Here is a 21,681-nt window from a genome sequence, read left to right as displayed (position 1 = left end):
TTCTTTGTTCGAATAAGATTCATAAATTGTATACTATTGTTATCATATCGACCACAGGTTTTTGCATATCTCTTTTAGATACGTGTTTCTTCAGATAATGTGCGCAGCCTTTTTATATAAACCTGTATATCCCAACTACTCCCAAAAAAAAAAAAAAAAAAAAAAAAAAAAAAAAAAAAAAAAAAAAAAAAAAAAAAACAATAATAATGACAATACCAATAAACCAAGAGCTACCAACCAGCCAAAAAGCGAAACCCCTTGCCAAAAAGAAACTAAAAAATAAAAAGTGAAGAAACACACAGGTGCACGAAACGTTAGACTAATCGTCCGTTCGTCCCCTTCTATCAAAATCAGATTTCATAAACCATACGAGTAATTCCCTCGTTCCCTCCATCACCGCGCAGGAAACCGACACCCAACACATATCAACTTCGGATCCCCACTCTTCATGCGCATCGCACGGAAATTTTCCCCCCGACACCGTGGACACCTGAGATCCTCCCCATCAACGTCATCATCCTCCCCCCCTTCCTCTTCCTCATCATCACCACCACAATCTCCATAACCTCGACCATTCTCGGCACGAGCATGATAAAAATCCACCTCCGAGGAAAGAATATCACTACTCAACGTGCTCACCTTACTCACCTGTCGTACGAACGGGTGCCGCTCGTCATGCTCAAGCGACTCAACGGGCCGCAGGTTGCCTGACGCTTGGGAGGCGAACGCATCCTTATTCCAGTACATGTAGCTCTGGTCATCCAATAGCAGGAGGTTATCTGGCGAACACGCTCTTATTGCTGCTGGTCTGAGATTTTCGCTGTGGCGGCGTTCATGCTTGTTGCTGGTATGTGGTTCTCGCGGTGTCTGCTGCTGTGGAATACATTCAGAGGATGCTGCAGTACCGGAAGAGGGTCTGTCTATCATGGAGGGTTGTTTAGATGAGAAAGCGGGGGAGAACGAACGTATGGACGGCTCTTCCGCTGGGTTGAAAACAACGCTTGGGTTGTGGCCCTGGCCCTGGCCCCGGCCCCGCTGAGGCTTATCCTTATTCTTTTCCTTTTGTTTTGTGGAGGACTTGCGAGGAGAGATGCTTCGGGTTCTCATGGATAGGCTGGAGCGAAGGTTGTCAAAGCTGGAGTTTTCCGCGCCCATTACTGTGTTTCGCCATGATAATATGCGCTCGGATGGTGTTTTGTGAATGGAGTCTTTGCCTAATGATGAAGCAATACTGTGGCGTGTAGAGAAGGAATTGTTTCGGCCAAGAATCCTTCGCGAAAAGCCAGTATCCCACACATCACTCCGCAGTTTATGGTATCCACAATCCTGTCGAAAAGCTTTGATGGTGCCATTGGCATCTGCAGCGATGATTATGTTTCCGCAAGGGTGAGAAAATTTCGTTGAAGGTGGCTGGAACTCTTCTGGTTTCCGAGTAAGTGGAAATGTAGAGCTTCTGGGGGTGGGTGCCAACGACCCTTCCCGGGAGCCACCGGCATCAGTAGTTGGTTTAGACGCCACAGACGGTGCTTGGCTAACAAGAGTAATAGGAGGTGGATTGCAAAGGTCATAAAGGAGGTCACCAGTCGCCCCAAGCAACTGTCTAGTTTTATTCGGAGCGAAAATAGCGGTCGTGACGACAGAGGGGTGTGCTTCGAAGATCTCAACAGCGCGCTTCTCTGGGTCCCTTTCCGGAGAGGCGATAGGCCATATATACACTTTCCTATCCTCACTTCCACATATAACATATTTGCCATCGCTGCTGAATGTAGCCCGAATTTGACTAGAATGATTTTCGTTCCCTCGAAACTTCACCTCCAGTGTGCGATCCCTAAAGTTATATAGACGGATTCGAGAGTCATTGCTTGTGATGAGAAGCTTCACTAAGCCGTTGGGATTGTTAGGTGGTTGTACGATCGTGTCAATTCCGGTTATTTTACTGCCCTTGGCATTCAGCCCGCGTGCTGATCTCACATGGATTTGGGAATGAATTTTCAAACCGTCCGTGTCATAGATGAGACAGAGTCCGTTCCGGCAGCCAGCAATAGAGTACTTCCCGTCAGGGGTAAAAGCCACAGAGGTTATCATGTCAGGGAGGGTAGTCACAAACGCTACACTCTTGTCTGGTATGCTCCATAACCGTAACTTTGAATCTAGAGACCCAGCGAGGAAAAAACGATCGTCTTGGGGATGAAATTGCACGGACGTGACAAAGTCGTTATGTTTAAAGCAACAAAGGCATTCGTTTCTCGTAACATGCCACAATCGAACTGTTTTATCCATCGATGTGGACAGCAAGAAATTATTCTTCAAAGAGTCCAATTAGCACCTTGTCAAAATTAAACGGTTTGGTTTAGCGGAAGGGGTCGCCCAAAACACCAAAACACGTACCTTGCTCCAAGTCAAATCAACAATGCTCGCGGTGTGCGATTCATATTCCCGTACAGGTTGAAACTTAAACACAGGTGCTCTTAGTCGTATGAATGGCTTGTCGTTCTGGGCCTCTTCTTCAATCTCATGCGCCTGGCGATCCTCGCGTGTGGCAATGACAGCCCAAACGCGAACCTTTTTATCCTGCCCAGCTGCAGCTAGGAATTTTCCATCCTCGGAAAACTCAAGGGCCCATATTGCCTTACCGGTTGCTGGAATCTCTTCTGAACCGGTTGAACTATCCTTGCCATCTAATGACTTGTTCTTGGTGGAAGAACAAGTACCACAGAGCTCTTGAGCGATAAACAGGCGGTTAAAGTCTTTATCCTTCTTGTAATGAGAGCGAACTTTGATATATTTCGGTGGCGGGGGATATCGAGGGATAAATCCTATCGGTTGAGCAAATACTTCAGCGTCCATACCGGTGGCACGGATCTCGCCCGTTTCAGAGACATCGTCTTTCCACTCAGCGGAGGTTTTCTTCTTGCTGCCGATGATACGGCTCAAGAATGAAACGCCTTTCCTAGAGTCAAGTGAAAATCGGTGAAGAAATGATGTTGTTAGCGACTCTTAGAAACAAGAGGCCTTTCAGAAAAACGCTCAAATAGCGAGGCAAGGAAACGAATCTACCAATCCTCCTTGCGCAAGGGGGAATGCTGGTGACTTCCAGAACAGGGAATTCGAAAAACTTACTTCTTTTCCTTAGAATTTTTCTGATATAGGCTTGCTTCTCTTAATATTCCAGACGAAGAGTCTTCTTGGGTAAGGGCCCATTGGAACTCCGACCCACCTGGTTCCGTGTCAGATTTTCCTTGAGTTCGTAATCTTGGGGGGTTTGATCTATCTGTATTCGTTCGTTGGAGGATATGCTTGTAAGGCGCAAAGAGAAACACAAGCAATCAGCAAGGGAGTCCACAGTCTAGTAATTCCGGTTCCCTCCGGGGTCATATTTTACGAATATGGAGAATAGAGCAGGTAGAGGGCCATTTTTTTTTTTGGTAGATAAGGGAATGACGACTTATTTTCGTCGCTCCTGGCGTCTTCTTGGTGGCATATAGAAATAATCAAAAAAAAAGGACATACCTGGGATAGAGGATCGATCAGGGCCTGACATTGTGATTCCTGATTACTTGTACTCGAAAGTTTGAACTGCGGTTGAGACAACGAAGGTGAGGCTGCTGCTGCCACTGGTGGCTTGGTGGTGGGAATCGCCGTATGGCTTTTGACTAGTGGGGGCTTGCTATCGTTGTGAAGGTTGCGCTCCTCAGCTTTGTAACTGGCCGTATTGGCTGTGCTTGTTCGAGACGCCTTGCGCGCATCTGGAGGTTGCAGCAAGGGGCTGCTGTGACTTGTAGAAGCTCCATTTCCTGCCACTGTGCTCCCTTCTTAATCAGCGTCCTGCACGAGTCTAGGCTTTCGGACCTATCGAATGGCTGATCGAACAACAACGTGTAGGAGGAACACGAGAGTCAACGCTTGACGGGCTGAAGAGAGAGATACAGCAATTGGGGGCTTGCGAATAGCGTCGAATATAATATTTAAACGTGAAGCATCCCTGCCCGCGACGCACGCACTACCTGGCAGACCAAATGGGCAATAGAAATAAAAATGCGCTACGTACCTTCGGAAACAGGTCCTCCGTCATGCTCCCTCCTCCTGTGCATGCCACCGTCCTGGTCCATATTGCGAGCTTTTTTTTTTCTTTTTCTTTTGAATCAAGAACGAGTTAGGGGATCGCCAGGGCAGTGGAGGGCAGCGGAGTCCAGAAAGTCGCCGTCCATTAGCCGCAAGTGAGCTGTCGCGAGGGTGTGCATTGAAGGACAAAGGGGGTGGAGAGAGGAAGACAGGCGGGGGGAATAATTGCAAATGTAATAGCAAGCAGTGTAGACGAAGATATATATTGTTTATGCAGCGAGTGGGGTTGAGGTGAGTGACTGGCTCAATCCTTCTACACTGACTTACTTGCTTAATATCGCAACCGCCTGGAAAGCCTTTTGTGGTTTCTTTTGAATGGCGGCGGTGGTTCAGGAGGATTGATACAATGAAATTGAAAATCAACCACGATCGGCCCTAGCCACCACCCACACTCCTGCAATGCGCAAAATAACAGGCTGAGGAGGTGTTGGGGTCCTGGGTTGACTCTGGCCCATGGTTGGATGTTTTTTCAAGGCAGATATTGTGTTGAGTTTGGGTTGTGCCTTCAATTTCAATGGGGGTTGAATTTATAACCTTTTCTTTTCTTTTCTTTTCTTTTTTCTTTTTTTGAATAAATATTGATATCGATTCCCCCCGCACGCGCGAGAGTCGTTCCTGCTGTAAGTAATTGTTGTTGTCGAGGGCGCGCGCAATTATTAATAAGTAAGTTAAAACAGCTAACTTAAGTTAACTAACTTTTTAACTAACTTTAGCTAGGCAAGCAAATACGCTGCGCGTAGACAAGAAGAAGGTTGATCTCTGGCACCAACGTTGATTTATAACACGCAGGTTAACACGCAGGCTAACCCGCTCCTCCAAATAAGAATAACCATCCATCAACCAGGGGCCAGCTTATCCTGGGTTGGCTGCGGGTATCGCTGATAATCCTCCGCAGCTCGCATTCCAAGGTTGCATTGAGGCCCTGGATGTGGCGGCTTTGGACAATTGAAATCCCTCCCCTCTACATGAGTACGGAGTAGTGGCAGACCAGACAATGAGCCAGATATGGGGAAATTCGAAGGGAGAGGCTTGTATATGTACAGCGTATGTACTCCGTAGAGTCGTACTCGCAAGCACAGAAAAGTATATATCTAACTTCTAAATAAAACATGAACCGGAGATGCGAATACTAAAAATAATATCTTGTCGCGTCGTGCCGTTTCTCCCGCCAGATCGCCTTTCTCTGCCATAGTACGGAGTAGAGGCTGCTACTACACGGCCTCATTATTCCCCACTTGGACAGTTCTCCCGGATTGGTCTGGGTTTATGAATCAATCTTATGGTTGATTGCGCTATTCAGTGCGAAAATACGGATTAGTAGTGGTGTAAGTGTTGCGGCATTGGCCTTTTCTATTCAAAACCTCTAACGTACTATTATAAAAAAAAAAAAGGAGAAAAAAGAAGACGGGCCTGCGAAATGACGAAAGGTACAGTACATACATTACAAAGAGTTAAAATGCTGCACTTGTATCGGTTATGTACTCTTAACATCGAGCCGAACCGAAGCCCTGAAAGCTGAGACGTATTTTATCTCATCATCATCATCATCATCATCATCATCATCATCATTATTATTATTATTATTAGCATCAGGCGTATGTTAAGTGGGGGTTTTGATATTTCTGGAGGGGACTCCGGGTTTTTTTTGTCTTTAACCTATATGTATGTATATTATATATATTTATATATATAGCCCGCAACTGGATCTTGGTGGCCAGCTGCAGTCCAAAATATTGTATGTTCATTAGAGGGAAAAGGATCCCTATCAGCATGCAGCACAGAAGCTAGAGTTTTCGCATGACAAATAGCATGATGATTGATATCCGGATAATCGGACCTCCATCGGCTTGCTGTATCGAATAAATAGATTGCGTAACCTTATCTCAGCGGGCTCAGACCTCTGGCTCGGTTTGAACAGGTTGCAGACTAATCCGGCATGACACTAACCTACTTTTGATACAAGTCATGTGCTCAGAGCAATCCTCGCCAGAGGGTCTGAGAAGAAATGGTTCCATCTTCAATGGAGATTCCTGAGATTTACAAGGATTTTTCAGATTCTTTAACTTTGACTTTCTATTACTATATACCCACATATCTTTGAGATTTGAAAATCACCTTAGCTTATAGCTAAAGAGAAGAAGAATAGAAATATTTCTTTAATATTTCAAAAAAATCTATATTTAAGATAGATATATACTCTTGAAAATGATCATATTTTTTGATCTCAGAATTTCTAAGAGCTTTTTTTTATATGAGAAATTGGATTAAAATTCCTGTATTCAAAAACACACTAGTCAACTTTGAGGTGATACTTCTATTCTAAGAACTTGAGATATGAATATAAAAATCAGATACATCACAAGAACATTGTTATTCTAAGATTTCAAGATGATACAGAAATGATGAATCTATGAAGTTAAGTTGAAATTCTCTTTTATACTCAGAATACTGAGTAAATCCTTTCCATGTTACTAATAATCAGGAACTATTTCTTCTCAGATGCTTTGCAAGATATCATCACTCACATGACCTGATTTTACTATTTGGGTTAGCTTATTGCTTATTTGAGATTAGCTCATAATATAATCATCAATTCAGTGTTAAAACAGCAATGAATAGATATCTGAAGAAGCGTCTGAGCTTGCTGAGATAAGTATAACCTCTAGATATTCTTGAGAGTTTTACTTTTATAAATACATCAATTAGATGTCGCAGGGTATGTATGTATGTATACTTCTTAAAAAATCCTTCAAAACTCATAGTTTATATAAGATGCTATTTTGAACCTTTCAAAGCATAAAGAAGATAATGGAAAAAGACAATAGAAAAATCAATACATCTAAGCAATTATTATTCATTGATATCATGAATTTATTTGAGCAATAATCATGAAATATGAAATTTCTTCTGCTGAATTTACCATGTATTTTTATAGCTGAGAATGTGACTGCTTCATGAGACTAGATTCTATATCATCAATTAATAACACTCAGCTACAAGAGTGAAAATGACATGTATATAGAGTATAGTAGGCCTTGTGTGTAGCTGAATAGCAAAGTAACTGTGATATGAGTACTCTGTAGAGAAATTGACTTATTAAGTACAGATGATATAGCATAGAATTATAGACAAAAAGAGAAAGAGATTTTTGTATTTTGTATTTTATATTTTTTATTTTTGCAGCTGAACTGTCAGCTCTAACAAGAGTTAGTAAATGTGATTGATTCTGTGCATTTGCTATCTCATGGTCTAACTATGTGATGAACAAGAAGTATCACATACTCAGACAGAAGTAAATACTCATTGAATATGATAGATATAGTAATATCAAGAGCAGTGTGTATTCTGCACTATCTATGAATTTTGTGTTCTCAGATGCAAGTATAGAATGAGGTTGCAGTGATGGCAGTTTCAAGTTATATCAATCAATGAAAGAGTTGACTATGCATGCTATAAAAAGAGAATGTCTAGCAATGAGAAGAGATATACTGACAATGAAGAGAGATTCAAGCCCTGAGAGATATATTGTTGCAGAAATGATAGATGAAATCTGCAAAGTGAGACATTCAAAAGATAAACTGTAGAAGATGAGATCTAGTTAATAATGCAGCTTACCGCAATATGTTGACTTTTTTTCAAAACATGAAAGGACTTTTAAACAGAGGGGGAAAAGAATAAAAATCAAAGCTGACATGAGTTACAGTTTCTCTGCAACTGCAAAGTGCATTCATTCTGTTTCCTACATTTCTACATTTCTACATCTCTGCTATGTGTGAACCATCACTGCTAACCAATTGTGCATATTTCATCCAGTGTCTCTTGGCCAGTCTATAGAGTAGAGTTGAGTAATCCTCTAGTTACTCCGTATAGAACAGCAAATTCTGGGTTCCGTGATTGCGACCCTGAACGCATAGTCGATCTTCATGTCAAAACCAACCTGCTATTAGAAATGCTCGACGAAACCCTTCATTATCATTTTTCAAAGCAATGGATGGAAGGAAGACATTGGCTTTGCCGACACAAATGTTGAATCGTTCGGTAATTTGGATATCAGGGAAACTTCGCAGAGAGGGACAACGGCATAACAGGCTGCGTGCTAACTAGTCCATAGACACGACACGCCAGAGCTGCTGGCGCGATATGTGGGCCGGAGTGGGATGGACACCGCTGGTAAAGCTCCTAGTTACATGCTGCTCCAACCCGCCACTCAGCGGCTGCACGTGCTGGCTGCCAGTGGATGCTTGATATAGAGAGCCGGATACAATAAAAAGCCACGGTGTCGCGAGTCGCCAAAGGATTGGAAAGTCAATGCCGGAATGGTTATCAAACTACGGCTTAGGGTGCCGTTGGGTGACCATGAATTCGGCTCTTGGGTCATGGTAGGACGGGACGGGATGTATATTGTTGAAACATACAGGCCGTGAGGAACCAGCACTTCATTGCCCTGAGCCGTGGCCTCGAGGGACCATAATCGTTCATGCTGATTGGTCTTTTATTTTCCTTGGTATCTTCTCTCCAGCAAGTTGCAGTCATGGCTTTTCTTGAGCTTGCCATGGCAGGGCTCTCCCTGAGCCCGATTACCTCTGCTTCGTTCTCATACAATTTAAGTAAGTTAGTTGCCTGCATTACAAGTGCATAGAGTTCACATTTTCCTCTATTACGCGATGTAAAATCCCTTGTTGATCATCAGCTAATACCAACCACCAGACTACCGCTCCCATTCCCATAATCACCCTGATATGGGAATTGCCATTAACAAGGTGCACAAGCGGAATGTTCCATCCTCTCCATTCAACCCCGAGGATCTGTACTTCACTCATAGCGTTGCTTCTGGAGATCCTTACTCCAATTCTGTGATCCAATGGACCTGCGTCTCACCTATGAACAAGAGCAGTGACTCCAACGTGGCTGTCAGTGGTACAGCCCCTCTGTATGACCATGGCAACGATAGATACGTTTCCGTTTCTACTGCGCCCGTTTGTGTGGAGCACAAAGTTGCAAGGGATGGCATGATGAGGAAAGTCGTCACCGGCAGAGAAGTTTGGACTTCCTCTGATGTTGACTATACAGTCAAGGTATATATACTCCTGACATTGAGGGAATTGGTCTGTCTCCGAGCTATAAACTAACCTGCCCTGATATAGGTTGAAGCGACTGATCTCAAACCATACACAACTTAGTACTATCAATTTACTGTTTGCGACTCGAAGAACTCTTCCCCCATTGGACACACCAAAACCACTCTAGAAAGGCCGACAAAGTGAAGAAGGACATCAACCTTTCTGTCTTTTCTTGCTCTTACTATTGTGAGTTAACGCACTACACATAATTATTCTTTATTATTTATGCCTTACTGACTTGCGACGATAGCCCAGGGATTTTTCAATGCCTACGGTAATGCTGCCTGTAAAGACAATGCCGATTACGTTATCCATCTTGGTGACTATATCTACGAGCACAAAGAGGGCGAGCACTATGCTTTTTAATGGTGAATATCAAACCATTCCGATACTGAAATGTCTTGCTATAAAGGTGGCTACGGATGGGGCTGGTTCATGGATCGCATCCCACAGCCTGCGGATCACAATACCAAGTCCTTGGATGTCCTTCTCGTTATCGCGAACGCATAATTTGTTCTAATAATATATCTGGCAGACTTGACTCTCGCATGAGATATTCCAGTTACCGCACTGACGCTGACATCCTTTACTCGCATCAGAACTTCCCTGGATCACCATTTGGGATGACCATGGTAAGAGCATTCGCTTTCCAACTTTCTCGCAATCCCTAACCGCTTTTTTTCATTGCAGAGGCGAAGAACAACATCTGGAAAGCTGGTTCGTCTAAAATGAACAATACAGAAGAATCCTTCATTAAGGCCGGTGGAATTTCCATCAACCAAGTTAAGGCCAACGCCGTCCGTGCTCACTTCGAGTGGATGCCCATCCGCCAGGTCGATATGGACGAGACCCTCCGTATCTGGCGCAACTTCGAGATTGGCGATCTATTCAGTCATATCATGCTTGATACCCGTGTCTATGATGGCTCCGTTACCGACCTTACCTGGAATAGAAATTAGCTCGATGAGATCCGCGATGAGCAATCCCGCTCCATCATGGGCCACCGACAGGAGGTCTGGTTCTACCGCTAGCTTCGAGAATCTGCCAAGCGCAAAGCCAAATGGCGGATCGTTGGCCAGCAAGTACTCATCTCCAATATCACGTACACCGATGGCAGGGAAGAAACCCCCTATAACGCCGACGCCTGGGATGGATACCGCGCCAGAAAAAACAGGATCCTCTCCACCATCCTTGATAACGAAATCAACAACACCATCTTCCTTGCCGGCGACACTCATGCCTCCAATGTCTCTGACCTCGTCTACACGGGCCATGGCGAATATGACCCCAAATCCGGCTCAGGAGCCATTGGTGTCGAGTTTGGTGGCTCTGGCGTCACCTCCCCCGAGCCCGTCGGCCAGAACGGTACCTTCGCCAAGGGAGCCGAGAAGTGAAAGGCGTTTGTCGAGACCAGCACCCCCCTGCAATGGCAAGATTCGTACTACCGCGGCTCAAGATCAACCATCAGCGCGTCCTTGCTGATTCTTTGGTATTCCTGACATACGTACTCGCAACGGAAAGGAAATCAAGCTTGCCACCTTTAAGGTTCTAGATGGCGCGAATAAGCTGACGAGAAATGAGAAGGAGGAGCCTGTTTTTGGGAAGGCGGTTGGTGGAGCTCTTAAGAACGACGAGGTTAATCCTGATGATGCGGTCATTGTGGATACCGTGAAGAAACAGAATTAGGAGGTGGATCGCTAGAGATGCATGTTACATCTCCTCATTATTACTTTTACATGTATGTACATGTACTGTACATACGCAGACTTTTGTTGGACATACCTAGGAAGCTTTCCTTTTCATGGAACGGTCCAAGCAAATAGTTTTTCTCATGCTCGTCTCATGAAACGATACCGATGACAAAAAGAAATTTCATTAGTGTGGTGTGATGTCTATGTTCTTCGACCATGTATACTTAGGAGTGTTCCAACCCTGAGGCGCTTTTGTGCTGCGAACGGGTTCAATGTTTATTTTATTTGACCACAGGCGGTTCAATGGGTGATATAACCCCCTGCCCCCTTTCCACCTTACTATAATGAGATAGTTCCTCCATCCACGCCAATCCCGACTAAATCTGGAAAAGGAGAAGAGAAAAAACTGGTAGTTGGTCGAACGCAAGTTCTCAAGAGCCGAGTATAGATTGGGTTAGGCTATAACTAGTACCTGCATACTCTTCTTCTGGCGTGCATACATATGTAGGTAAATAGGGGTGAAATGTAGGAAGACCCGCGCGGCTTGTGTCCATTGAGGGCGTTAGACAATGATGGGTCATGGATGCTACTACCAAAATTCCTACAAATGTAAAAGTTACCATCGAGGTCAATTGCATTTGGTATAACTTATGTTCTTGTTGCTTTCTTCTTGTTGTGCTGTTGTTGTAGTGATATGTGAGACGTGTCAAACACAGCTTGAATAAACTGAACGATTTTGAGGCGTGAGATGTGGACTATGTGGTTATTCTGGGATGTGATATTGAATGAGGTGTTTTTGGGCTTGCATTTGGGCTTGTCAATGCATACTGTGCGGCTCAAAAGGAGGCTTCTGAGTCACAGATTCTATATAACATTCAGGCTTGCGGGGTGTTGAGATTACTTATTCCAGTTCAAGCCAGAAGCCACTTTCCAGCAGCTAACTAAGAGCCGTGCAACAGAAGACAAGTCCAGCGCCATTATCTCCAGTGAACAGGTCACAATAATATGAAAGGCGGGGCAGTAATCAGCCCAAGTCGATTCCTTTGCGCTCCTGACAAACAAATTCTTGCTGCTAGAAAACTCGGTGGCTTTTGAACAGAGCGCCATTTTCTGAACTTGGGAACCTGCTCACGCGAATGATATGTCTGGAGTCGTGGGTCAGTGAGCTCGGAAGCGCCACATTAGCGACTCTGACAAAGATCGTGTCGGCTGTGCTGCTCTTCCTGCATACTTGTCGCTCCATGTTTGCAGCAAACCATGGCTGTCGTACGGAGTAGTGAGCGCCTGGATTGGACGACTGGCCAGCGTGGCTTATGGTTTGGTCAATGAGGATCATCGCTTCTTTCAGTATGATGAAAATCTGGAAAGCCTCCGTCCGACTCGATCAGCTCGTGTTGCGATGGCGAAGGCTGCCACAATTACTGCTGGCTACTGTGTCGTTCGAGTTGCGCTCTTTTGGAGTTATATATTCGTTCCTCTTCACTCATTTCTGAGGGAGAACATCGCTGGCAGTCGCTACACATTGACTGATTTATTCTTCCATTCATTATGCCTTCTGACACCTCCATCCAACAATCCCTGCTCGACACAATCGAGCGCTCTTTCTACCAAAAGCTCCCTTCAGACTCCCATCAGTCCGAGAGTCAAAGAACAGACCTCCATCCACTGGAGAAGGACCAGGGAATACTACCAATCAGCTCTTCTTTAGATCACTCGTATCAACCACATCCCATAACCCCGGAACGACTAGAGAGTACAAACGATACCCCACCACTCAGGCCCAGTCAACAGCAAGCCCCCGAACATCATCAAGGCCCGTTCAGCTATCCCACCAGCGGATTAATATTTATGCTCCGCTGGGGCTGCGCAATTCTCACAGTCGCAGCTACGATTCTGTTCGGAATCTGGGCTCCCCTGAGCTACCAGGAGACGAAGAACGCGAATAAGGATCACGATGAAATGCAGCGTGCCCTTATCAAATCCGCAAAATCGGCTAATGATATAGCGACAAGTGCACTTGAGGCTGCTTTTCTACAACTACAAATTGCGACTGCGCAGGCGAGTGTTATTGAAAATTTACAGACCCAGTTGGCTGCTATGGGACAGGTGGCACTGTTGCAATTTTGCAATGCGCAAACGAGAGGGGTGGGTAGAAAAAGCTAGTGCTGTAATTCTCTTTTGTTTTTCTTTATAGTGCGCGAAGTGCCTGCCCTTCTTGAAGTATCTTTTCTAAGCTCGCCGTATCATGCAACTCACACGTGCATCATCATTCAAAATTAGGATTTCGCGCCCTGCTCTTCCTTCATCAACTCCGCCCAACTTGCCAGCCTGGTTTCTCAGATTGCCACGCCGACTTCCACGCCGACTCCCACGATAACTCGTCCCGCGCCAACCGATTCTGCGCCGCCTAGACCTTCTCATCACACTCCCTCCACAGGCGATAACGATTTAGAGAATAGATCGGGAATGTCTATCGCCTCCATTCTTGGAATCGTTTTCGGCGGCACTGCTGCGATTGGGATCCTCACGGGGTTCTTCGTCTGGAGGTACCAGCGTGGGAGGTTGGTGGCTTCTAGGCGGTATCAGTGAGTGAAAGACGGTGTAGAGGAATTGGACTCATTTCAGAGCAATGTAATTATATTCATGAGTTGGATTGAAGGTACGTCATCCGTGAGTACTTGCTTCTGCTCCCCTTCCGTTATTTCTCTCTTAGACACATGTGACATTTGAGTTATCGCTGAGCACCGCAATTTTAGATACTGGGACAATGTTATATGCATTGAATTCATGCAGTACTGTCAGCCAGCAGAGCACCACAAACAGTGAATACAATTGGCCTACCTCACTGTGGGATTGTATATCCTTAATGTGACGATGGTATAGATATAGGTGCCTTGGGAGGCGGTCTTGACCCATAGTATTGAGAGAAGTGAGTGGCGTAGCAATTGATCGGCTGTTGAAGGAATGTTTCTCACAAGCCCCAAACCGTTAGTTGCTGTGAAAACGGTTCACTGAAGATTCTCTGATTTGATAGTATATGTTTGAAAGCATTTACCCGAATATCACCTGAGCGAACCACCAGCATGGTTAATGGCAGGCTTGTCTCTATGCACTGTAAAATGGGCGGTGTGGAGTTCGAGGCAAAATCTGTACTTAGATCATGCCTTGGTTGTGACGACACACTAGGTCAAAATCGACTTGAGATCAGGTAACCTTGGAAGATCAAAGAGAGTTGAATGATGGTATGTCAATACTGTACACTAATTGTCCAATGGGTTGGCGTGCTTCAAATAGAAATGGTAAAACGCATTTCAAGAGAATCATTGACGAGCATGTTTGATTCACTCCAGACGACCTTGAGAGTCCATAGGAACCATGGATCTGTCAACAATGCAAAATACAAAAAAAGATTTGTGAAAAGAATAGCTGTAGTTTCGACATGGTGACCTTCCTGGTGGACGGACTGGCGGGCGTGGGGGTTTAAGAGTCGCGGCGGTTGCCTTGGATTCTTCATATTTCGATCCAAAAGCATCGACCTCCAACACTCCCAACGTGGCACCAATTCGAGTCAGCCAAGACATCACTGCTATAATATTCCTTGAAATACACAGTTTGAGAGCTTGTGGTCTTTTTTCTTTCCTTTCTTTTCTCTTCATTTCTTTCTTTTGTCGGTTCCTTGCGTCTAGGACTTTGTGTGATTCCGTTCGTGGAAAAGGGAAATCAGTCAGGGTAAAAATATTCCAGACCAACAGGGTTTCGTAATGTCCCGTGCAGCTCAATTTTTGAGCAAGGAGAGCGGCATACTGGCTCTCCCGATAGGCAATCACCATGTCTTGGATCTTTATCAATTACATCCAGTTAATTGTAAAGAGTCACCTGGGACTGGAGTGTCCCACGGCTGGCAGGGGTGTGTCAAGTTTTCCAGCCACGAAGCGTTAAACTTGACAAGGCTGAGTGAAGGCAAAGGATGGAAAAACTTTCCTCTCCACATGGAAAAGGTGTACGGAGTACACACCATGGGTATTCCGTGTTGCTCTGCTCTATAAGTTCCAACTTACGAGCCATACCGGCCACCTTGGACATCTGGTTGAACCCATGTACCATCCATTTCCAGTACTCTCCGCCGCACTCCATCAAATCACCTGCGATATTTTTCGCATCATAATCGCGACAAATGCCTCAGAACTCTCATGAGTGGGCTAAAATAACTAAAGCGACCCTCTCACCGGTTTCAGTACAACTGATTTTACTTCCACGCTCACTATTTAACATAAATACTTGGATTCAGCCAGAAAGCAACGTTTCTGAGGTGGAACAACCGAATCAAGATGAAATGCTGCCATTTGGCCTTGGCCTTGAACTGTTTCACCTTGTCACACTTATATCTATACTTATCGAGCTATGGAATCTATTTCGCATTTCGTGTTTATCTTAATCAAGTGACTAGTTATAAGTGTGTTCATTTGACCAGCAGCAAAAGCAATCCTGGGTCTTGAAATTAAGTTGAATACGTTCCGCCATTATATAGCTCCAAACTATGTTGAAGGGGAAATGGCAAAGTTGGAAAAGGAGAAAACAAGGGTTGGGATCAAAATTGTCGTAAAGTGGGAAAATGAAATTTTTTCATTATTTTTTAAGACTACTAATAGCTTTGCAACTCGATGCATTTCAAGCAGAGCTTTGTTCATATGCACATATACTGCCCTCATTTTGCCCCTGAAGCTTCTGTGCTCGATCAATAGCTATATCGCACATTGCCTATATTTGTTTCATCGGGAAGAAAGCAAAATGCGGGTTAGTTCATAACGTTGGTATATTACTTGTATACAACCAACATGGGGAATATGCGAGTGGAGACGCAACGGGGAATGGGCAAAAAGGCCTACCTGTATAATATCCTCCTTCTCCTTTTCCACATCGCCCCTCTCAATTCGCCGTCGCATATCCTGCATTATAACATCTCTACTACGTCCGTTTACGAATACACTACAGCCACGATTATTATTTAGCACGCTTTATGGATACAGGTTTTTCTTGCTTTTCTCAAAAAGGAAAAAGGGAAGGGGTGAATAGCATAGTAATGATATTGACGGTACATACACATATCTCAGCCCCGGATATTTCTCTTCATACACACTATTCAACTTCTTCAAGTCCGCCGCCTCTTCCTCTCTTCTCTTATTAACACTCTCGTCCTGCTCCTCCCCTTCCCCCTTACTCGCATTCAACCCCGCCTGCTCCTGTCGACTCAATTCGCTCAGATTCTCCTGCTTCTTCTCCCCTAGGCGCGGATGTGCGCCTAAAATCCCATGGAGGACTTCTCTGTCCTTCGAAGAATTTGCAGCGGAGAGCGCCATCATGCGTGCGCCGATGGCGCTGATGAGGGACTGATAGGAAGAGAATGTTTGGTGGGCGAGGAGGGGGAGGGCCAGCGTGTGCAGGTCTGTAGAGGACTCGAAGAGGGTGTCGAGTATTTGTGTTTGGGTGGCTTTGGGGAGGTAGGGGATGGTGGAGATTGCGGGGAGGCAAGGCATGGTTTGGAGCTTGGGATTTAAAATTTGCTAGTACTATTGTTCTTATTCTATCTTTTGTTAATAGACTTACGTAGTCAGTAGGGAATGTATAAAAGGAGAAAAGAGAGTAATGAATTGAAGAGCAGCGGGAGTGTTTACTTATATACATCAATCACACATGGATCTCGGAGCTGGCCGTCAAAGGATCTCGAAGGGCGGGATGACGTTGTTCATGTGATTTTCTCGGGATATCATGTGACTCGGGTTTGTTGTTGGCCGCTGCGGCTATTTGTAGCGTCCGCCCTAGTGGCGTTGCCATAGCGATCGCTCCGCCTACACGTGATCTCATATGTAATATAAATATAGCTAGCTCTTCTCACACGAATACAATAGATTAATCATCTCACAGGTTATAGCTCAGATAGCATGTTTTTACAAAAAATTATATTATTTTTATTTTTATTTTTACTTTTATTTTAAAACATCTATGTAAGCTTTAAATGTATTCACTCTGAATAGAAGAATTCTTTTATATTTACTTTATACTAGACTGACTACTGAGATTATAAATTTCATATTTAATTTCATTTAATCTGATCTCATATATTTCTTAACATGAATCTCACTAAGACTAATTATTAAAAAAACATGCAAAGTAACTATATATCAGATCTTAAAATAAGATTATGACTTAGAGTCTGTTCAGTGCGTCTGTGTATACTCATTCTTTTTATATGAATCTCTACTTTTTTTAAAAAGTACAGTCTTGTGGCGGGCTGCGCCCGATCAATCATATAGACTATTCCGTTACACTCCACAGATTCCACGTACGCTCCGATCCTCGGCCATTCTCGATCGCCGATCCTCAGCCGCCATGAACGCGTACACTCTGATTCTCAGCCATTCTCAATCGCCGATCCTCGGCCGCTACAAACACATGTATATTCTTCCACCCCGAAGCTCCATCACATACATGTATAAATATTCACCTCAATCACTGATTCTCACACTTTCTCTTTCCTTCCTTCTTTAACATTTTTATCTTTTGCTATATAAGACCTATATCTTAATGCCAATCTATTCAGTGTAGACCTCTTACACTATAAAAATATTGATTATCTTCTTATTAGAAAACAATTATTCATGCATCATCTTCTTATCAGAAACAATTATTCATTAAGAGATATCTGAACATATAATAACACATAAGAAAGAGAAAACACAGATAAGCAGGCACTGAGTTCTTAGATAGAAGCTTACTTATCAGTCACTCTGACCCTGCAATAAGATCTTATAAAGAGAATAAAATCTTATAAGAGAATGTTAGTGAAAGATCTGAGAGTTCTGACACTCAGATATATAAGATATTTATACAATTATATATCTGATAATTGACATAATCATGTCTAATAATAATATGAAACTCTTGAACATGAGTATAGACACAGTATCACAGTGACTTTAAGTAATATTAAAACTACAATAGTAATAAATAGCTGATATGCATGTAACTCAATAATATTAATATGAAGAGATTCAATAATTATTATAATAAGAAACTCATGCAATTTCAGCATCTACAGAATTGAATATAAAAGCACTGAAAGAACACTTAAATACTCTCACATATTTCAATACTTCTGATCTCACTCTCTACTTATCATAGAGAATGAAAATGCTTGTGAAACTGAGTGTAGATAAAGATTTCATCAGTTCATTAATTAATCAAGATTGATATATCAATAAATGATTGAAGAATTGCATGAAACAGAAGTTTCATTCATGAATAAAAGCATGTAAATCAGTGTTGTGAACATCTGATAATATTATAAAATATCTTGATATTCTGTTTCAAGACACTGTTATACAATAGAAAGTATTAGATTAATTACAGAGTATCTGACAGAGAAATACTTCTCTTACAACATTCATTTCTGACTTCAATATCAAGATTCTAGAAGCAGATAGTCAGTCTTAAGAGAATTGAATGAAGATTAGCATGCTTAAGAAGATATTGACTTTTGAACTCTTACAGACTTTTATAAGTATAGACAAAGACTTAACTTATGAAGGCTTCTACACACAGCTCTGAATAATGAATAACTGTCTTATCAAGCTCAAGAATATACAGAACAGTGATAGAAGATATTACATCTCAGTAACTTATACACCTGCACTGAGAAATAATAATAATACAGATATTATGAATTGAGTAGACTTGAATATCTATATATAAGTAAGAATCTCTGCTGTCTGAACAGGCTTTCAAGTCTCTGAGATCACTTCTGAAGAAGTTGTTAATTAACATCAATGTAAAGTATGCATCAACTGTAACTGATTAGAACACATTACTTTCAACTGCTGATTAATCTATGTATCTTCATATTTAAGAGAAAGATCAGTGTCTTCTCATTTGAAGAATGAATCAGTGTCTGTTCATATCAATCATGTTGCATTAGAGAAAGATTCAGAGAATAACTATAAGAATCTCTCAATGAAACAGAGAAAAGATTAACTTCTGTTCAAATTTGCAAATAGAAGCTTGAAGAGGTCAGATGACAATAATTTGAAGAGAAGATAATAATGAATATAATTCTTATATCTACTGTGATTAATAACATGTATAATATGAAGATTATAATAGACAGTAATCTATGCTACTATGCAATGATAAAATCTTCAGTTGTAAGATATTATAATCTTCAGTATATTTCTCTATTAAAACTCTGACTTCTTATAGAATTTGATGATTTAAAAGACATTTGTATTCATTATATAATGAAGTTAATCATAGATGTAGAAGAACATCAATATGAAGATGTCTATACATATAAAGTTGATAATCTTGATTATAATCTTATGTTAGAACTTATCTGACTATCTGAATAAAACATCTTATTGAATACTTAAAACAGAAGCTTGATATTCTCTAATAATGATAGAGTTCACAAAGATAACATTTATAAGACTATGAATCTGACACAGATCTCTGTCAACATGTATAAAATACTCTGAAAAAGAAGTCATTATTAAAATCACTGACAGAGTCACTGATAGTAAGATTATATATTAATCTATTTCATCAGTCTGACTGATATTAAAAAGACTCTAGAAAAGTTATCTTATATTATAATAACAGATTCTTGTATGAAACTCTCTTAATAATATCATGAATATCTAGCTATCTTCTGATAAGATAATATTACAAACATATCTTTCTTACAAGGTTCTGAAGCCCCGGTGGCCGAATGGTTAATGCGGCCACCCGGTAGCACCTTGGCGTGGGAAACCAAGGCGCGTGGGTTCGAAACCCGCAGGGGATACATTAAATCTGGAACTCAAGCACCTCAGGTTTCTAATAAATACAGAGGTGTACAAATCGCTTCAATGAATTGCTCTATGTTCCTGGGCTGAGAAGTTATTATCACATGTATTTAATTGTCACTTCTTTGTATTTTCCTATGTTCTTGTTATCTTGGCGTGGTCTCAACACCTGTATTTCCTCCTGTATAATCAACACTTGACCTGTATTTAACATCACGCAAGAACTCATCATAAGCTTCGCTTGCATATGAGTATAATGAAAGAATAATAATAATAATAATAATAATAATAATACAAGGTTCTGAAGTGAATCACAGTATTAAGTTAGAGAAAAAGAATGATAAGAACTCTGAATTATTATAAGATTCTCTTTATAATATATTCTGAAATGAACTTCTTCTTCTTTAAAAGACACTCAATAATCTGTTGAATAAAGAATTTATACATATTAGTAACTCTTCTGTCACAGTCTCTATTCTCTTTGCAAAGAAATCAGATGAAGAACTCTGATTCTGCATGAACTACTGAGATCTGAACAGATTAACAAAGAAAGATTGATATCTCTTATCTCTTATCAATGAAACCCTAGCACAGATCAGATAAGCTCAATGATTTATAAAACTAGATATTATTACTGTGTTTCATAAGATTTATATCACTGAAGAAGATGAATAGCTTACAGCATTTTAAACATATTATAACCTCTTTGAATGAATAGTTACACTCTTTGAACTGGCTAACATTCTCAGTACATTTCAGAAGTATATCAACTGAGCACTTCAAGATTTTCTTAATAAGTTTGTATCTGCTTATCTAGATAACATTCTCATCTTCACTGATAAATTCAGAAAAGAATATCAAGAACATATACAAAAGATATTACAATGACTATGAGAAGCAGAACTACTGATAGATATTGATAAGTATAATTTTAAAGTCAAGAGTACTAAGTATCTGAGTTTTATTATAGAAGCTGATAAGAGGATTTGAATGAATTCTGAGAAAGTCTCTGCCATTCTTAAATAAGAAGCTCTGTGTACTGTGAAAAATGTACAAAGCTTCATCAGATTTACTAACTTCTATCAGTGATTTATATAAAACTTCTCAGATATCACAAGATCACTTACAGATCTTACTAAGAAAGACTCAGTATTTCAATAATCAGCAGACACTGAACCTGCATTTATATAGATAAAGAAGATATTTATTAATACTTCTCTGCTAATAATCTTTGATTCTGATTATAAGATAGTTATTGAAGCTGATTTCTCTGACTATGTAATAGAAGAAGTAATATTGTAATATGATGATGAAGATATTCTATAACTATATATCTTCATATCTAAGAAACTGAGTCTCACTGAATGCAATTATGAGATCTATGATAAGAAACTTCTCATAATTATACACTGTTTAGAAGAATGAGACTCTGAACTCTGAAGTATCTCTGAGTTTGAGATAGTCACAGATCATAAGAATCTCAAATACTTTATAACTACTCATAAACTTACTGAATAATAGATATGATAGTCTGAGTTCTTAAACTGCTTTCATTTTACAATACACTATTATTCTGACAGTCAGAACTCAATGATAGATGCTCTCTCACAATGAGAGTAAGATATATTATCTGATGTAACAGATACTCACTGAATAAATCAAGAGCACTGACTCTTAGATCTGAAGATACTAGTTAATCAAGATGAAACAGCTCATAACACTATACATGCTTCTCTGATTAGAACTGTCACTGATATCTCAACTTCTTCTGAATCTACATTAGATGAGCTATAGCATATAGTAGCTTAAATCAATGAACTTCTTCAAGCACTCACTGAAGCAGTATGACAAGAAGTATTCTGATTTCTCTCAGAATTATAAGTAAGAACTGACATCTCAGAATATTCAATT

At 41.5% G+C, this 21,681-nt stretch overlaps 5 protein-coding genes and 1 pseudogene across 8 annotated transcripts; 4 read left to right on the top strand and 2 right to left on the bottom strand.

Annotated features, from left to right (window-relative positions):
• Positions 1–184: 184 nt before the first annotated feature.
• On the bottom strand, positions 185–7,188 carry BDBG_08215. 2 transcript variants are annotated; one of them, XM_031723463.1, is made up of 7 exons: positions 6,783–7,188; positions 4,049–5,999; positions 3,511–3,800; positions 3,121–3,296; positions 2,389–2,950; positions 966–2,304; positions 185–867 (listed from the first exon to the last, which is right to left on the bottom strand). In XM_031723463.1, exons 2-7 carry the CDS (start codon positions 4,107–4,109, stop codon positions 833–835), a joined length of 2,463 nt encoding a protein of 820 aa, XP_031580638.1. In that variant the 5' UTR covers positions 4,110–5,999; positions 6,783–7,188; the 3' UTR covers positions 185–832. The 2 variants fall into 2 exon arrangements, with proteins under 2 accessions (XP_031580638.1, XP_002621184.1); XM_002621138.2 differs by having other exon boundaries at positions 185–2,304.
• Positions 7,189–8,653: 1,465 nt separating this feature from the next.
• Positions 8,654–10,636, top strand: BDBG_17730 (uncharacterized protein; the record flags this gene model as incomplete). The annotated part of the gene is made up of 7 exons (XM_031725383.1): positions 8,654–8,729; positions 8,830–9,197; positions 9,493–9,610; positions 9,655–9,715; positions 9,778–9,874; positions 9,935–10,171; positions 10,274–10,636. 7 exons carry the CDS (start codon positions 8,654–8,656, stop codon positions 10,634–10,636), a joined length of 1,320 nt encoding a protein of 439 aa, XP_031580637.1.
• Positions 10,637–10,668: 32 nt separating this feature from the next.
• BDBG_17729 (uncharacterized protein) lies at positions 10,669–10,928 on the top strand (the record flags this gene model as incomplete). Its single annotated transcript, XM_031725382.1, has 2 exons — positions 10,669–10,731; positions 10,764–10,928. The coding sequence occupies 2 exons, from the start codon at positions 10,669–10,671 to the stop codon at positions 10,926–10,928; spliced, it is 228 nt and encodes a 75-aa protein (XP_031580636.1).
• Positions 10,929–11,630: 702 nt separating this feature from the next.
• Positions 11,631–16,739, top strand: BDBG_08213. 2 transcript variants are annotated; one of them, XM_031723462.1, is made up of 4 exons: positions 11,729–13,078; positions 13,214–13,603; positions 13,690–13,862; positions 13,968–16,739. In XM_031723462.1, exons 1-2 carry the CDS (start codon positions 12,482–12,484, stop codon positions 13,520–13,522), a joined length of 906 nt encoding a protein of 301 aa, XP_031580635.1. In that variant the 5' UTR covers positions 11,729–12,481; the 3' UTR covers positions 13,523–13,603; positions 13,690–13,862; positions 13,968–16,739. The 2 variants fall into 2 exon arrangements, with proteins under 2 accessions (XP_002621182.1, XP_031580635.1); XM_002621136.2 differs by having other exon boundaries at positions 11,631–13,078; positions 13,214–13,592; positions 13,690–16,739.
• On the bottom strand, positions 15,307–16,736 carry BDBG_08211 (uncharacterized protein). Its single transcript, XM_002621134.2, has 3 exons — positions 16,034–16,736; positions 15,820–15,919; positions 15,307–15,691 (listed from the first exon to the last, which is right to left on the bottom strand). Exons 1-3 carry the CDS (start codon positions 16,465–16,467, stop codon positions 15,602–15,604), a joined length of 624 nt encoding a protein of 207 aa, XP_002621180.1. The 5' UTR covers positions 16,468–16,736; the 3' UTR covers positions 15,307–15,601.
• A 2,941-nt stretch (positions 16,740–19,680) lies between the features above and the next one.
• Positions 19,681–19,769, top strand: BDBG_17728 (annotated as a pseudogene). The gene has a single exon. The product of its transcript is annotated as a tRNA-OTHER (tRNA).
• The last annotated feature ends 1,912 nt before the right edge of the window (positions 19,770–21,681 follow it).

Source organism: Blastomyces gilchristii (assembly GCF_000003855.2).
Source record: "Blastomyces gilchristii SLH14081 genomic scaffold supercont1.23, whole genome shotgun sequence".
Classification (NCBI taxonomy): domain Eukaryota; kingdom Fungi; phylum Ascomycota; class Eurotiomycetes; order Onygenales; family Ajellomycetaceae; genus Blastomyces; species Blastomyces gilchristii.
Note: the sequence above shows the minus strand (reverse complement) of the source record. Positions and strands in the feature narration are given on the sequence as shown.

Coding starts and splice junctions, on each gene's coding strand:
- BDBG_08215 (XM_002621138.2), bottom strand. CDS start 4,109: ATGGACCAGGACGGTGGCATGCACAGGAGGAGGGAGCATGACGGAGGA. Junction 3,801..4,048: donor CGGAGGACCTGTTTCCGAAG/GTACGTAGCGCA, acceptor AAGGGAGCACAG/TGGCAGGAAATGGAGCTTCT. Junction 2,951..3,120: donor AAAAATTCTAAGGAAAAGAA/GTAAGTTTTTCG, acceptor ACTTGACTCTAG/GAAAGGCGTTTCATTCTTGA.
- BDBG_08213 (XM_002621136.2), top strand. CDS start 12,482: ATGCCTTCTGACACCTCCATCCAACAATCCCTGCTCGACACAATCGAG. Junction 13,079..13,213: donor GCAATGCGCAAACGAGAGGG/GTGGGTAGAAAA, acceptor ATTCAAAATTAG/GATTTCGCGCCCTGCTCTTC.
- BDBG_08211 (XM_002621134.2), bottom strand. CDS start 16,467: ATGCCTTGCCTCCCCGCAATCTCCACCATCCCCTACCTCCCCAAAGCC. Junction 15,920..16,033: donor TATCCGGGGCTGAGATATGT/GTATGTACCGTC, acceptor TCGTGGCTGTAG/TGTATTCGTAAACGGACGTA. Junction 15,692..15,819: donor AGAAGGAGGATATTATACAG/GTAGGCCTTTTT, acceptor AAACAAATATAG/GCAATGTGCGATATAGCTAT.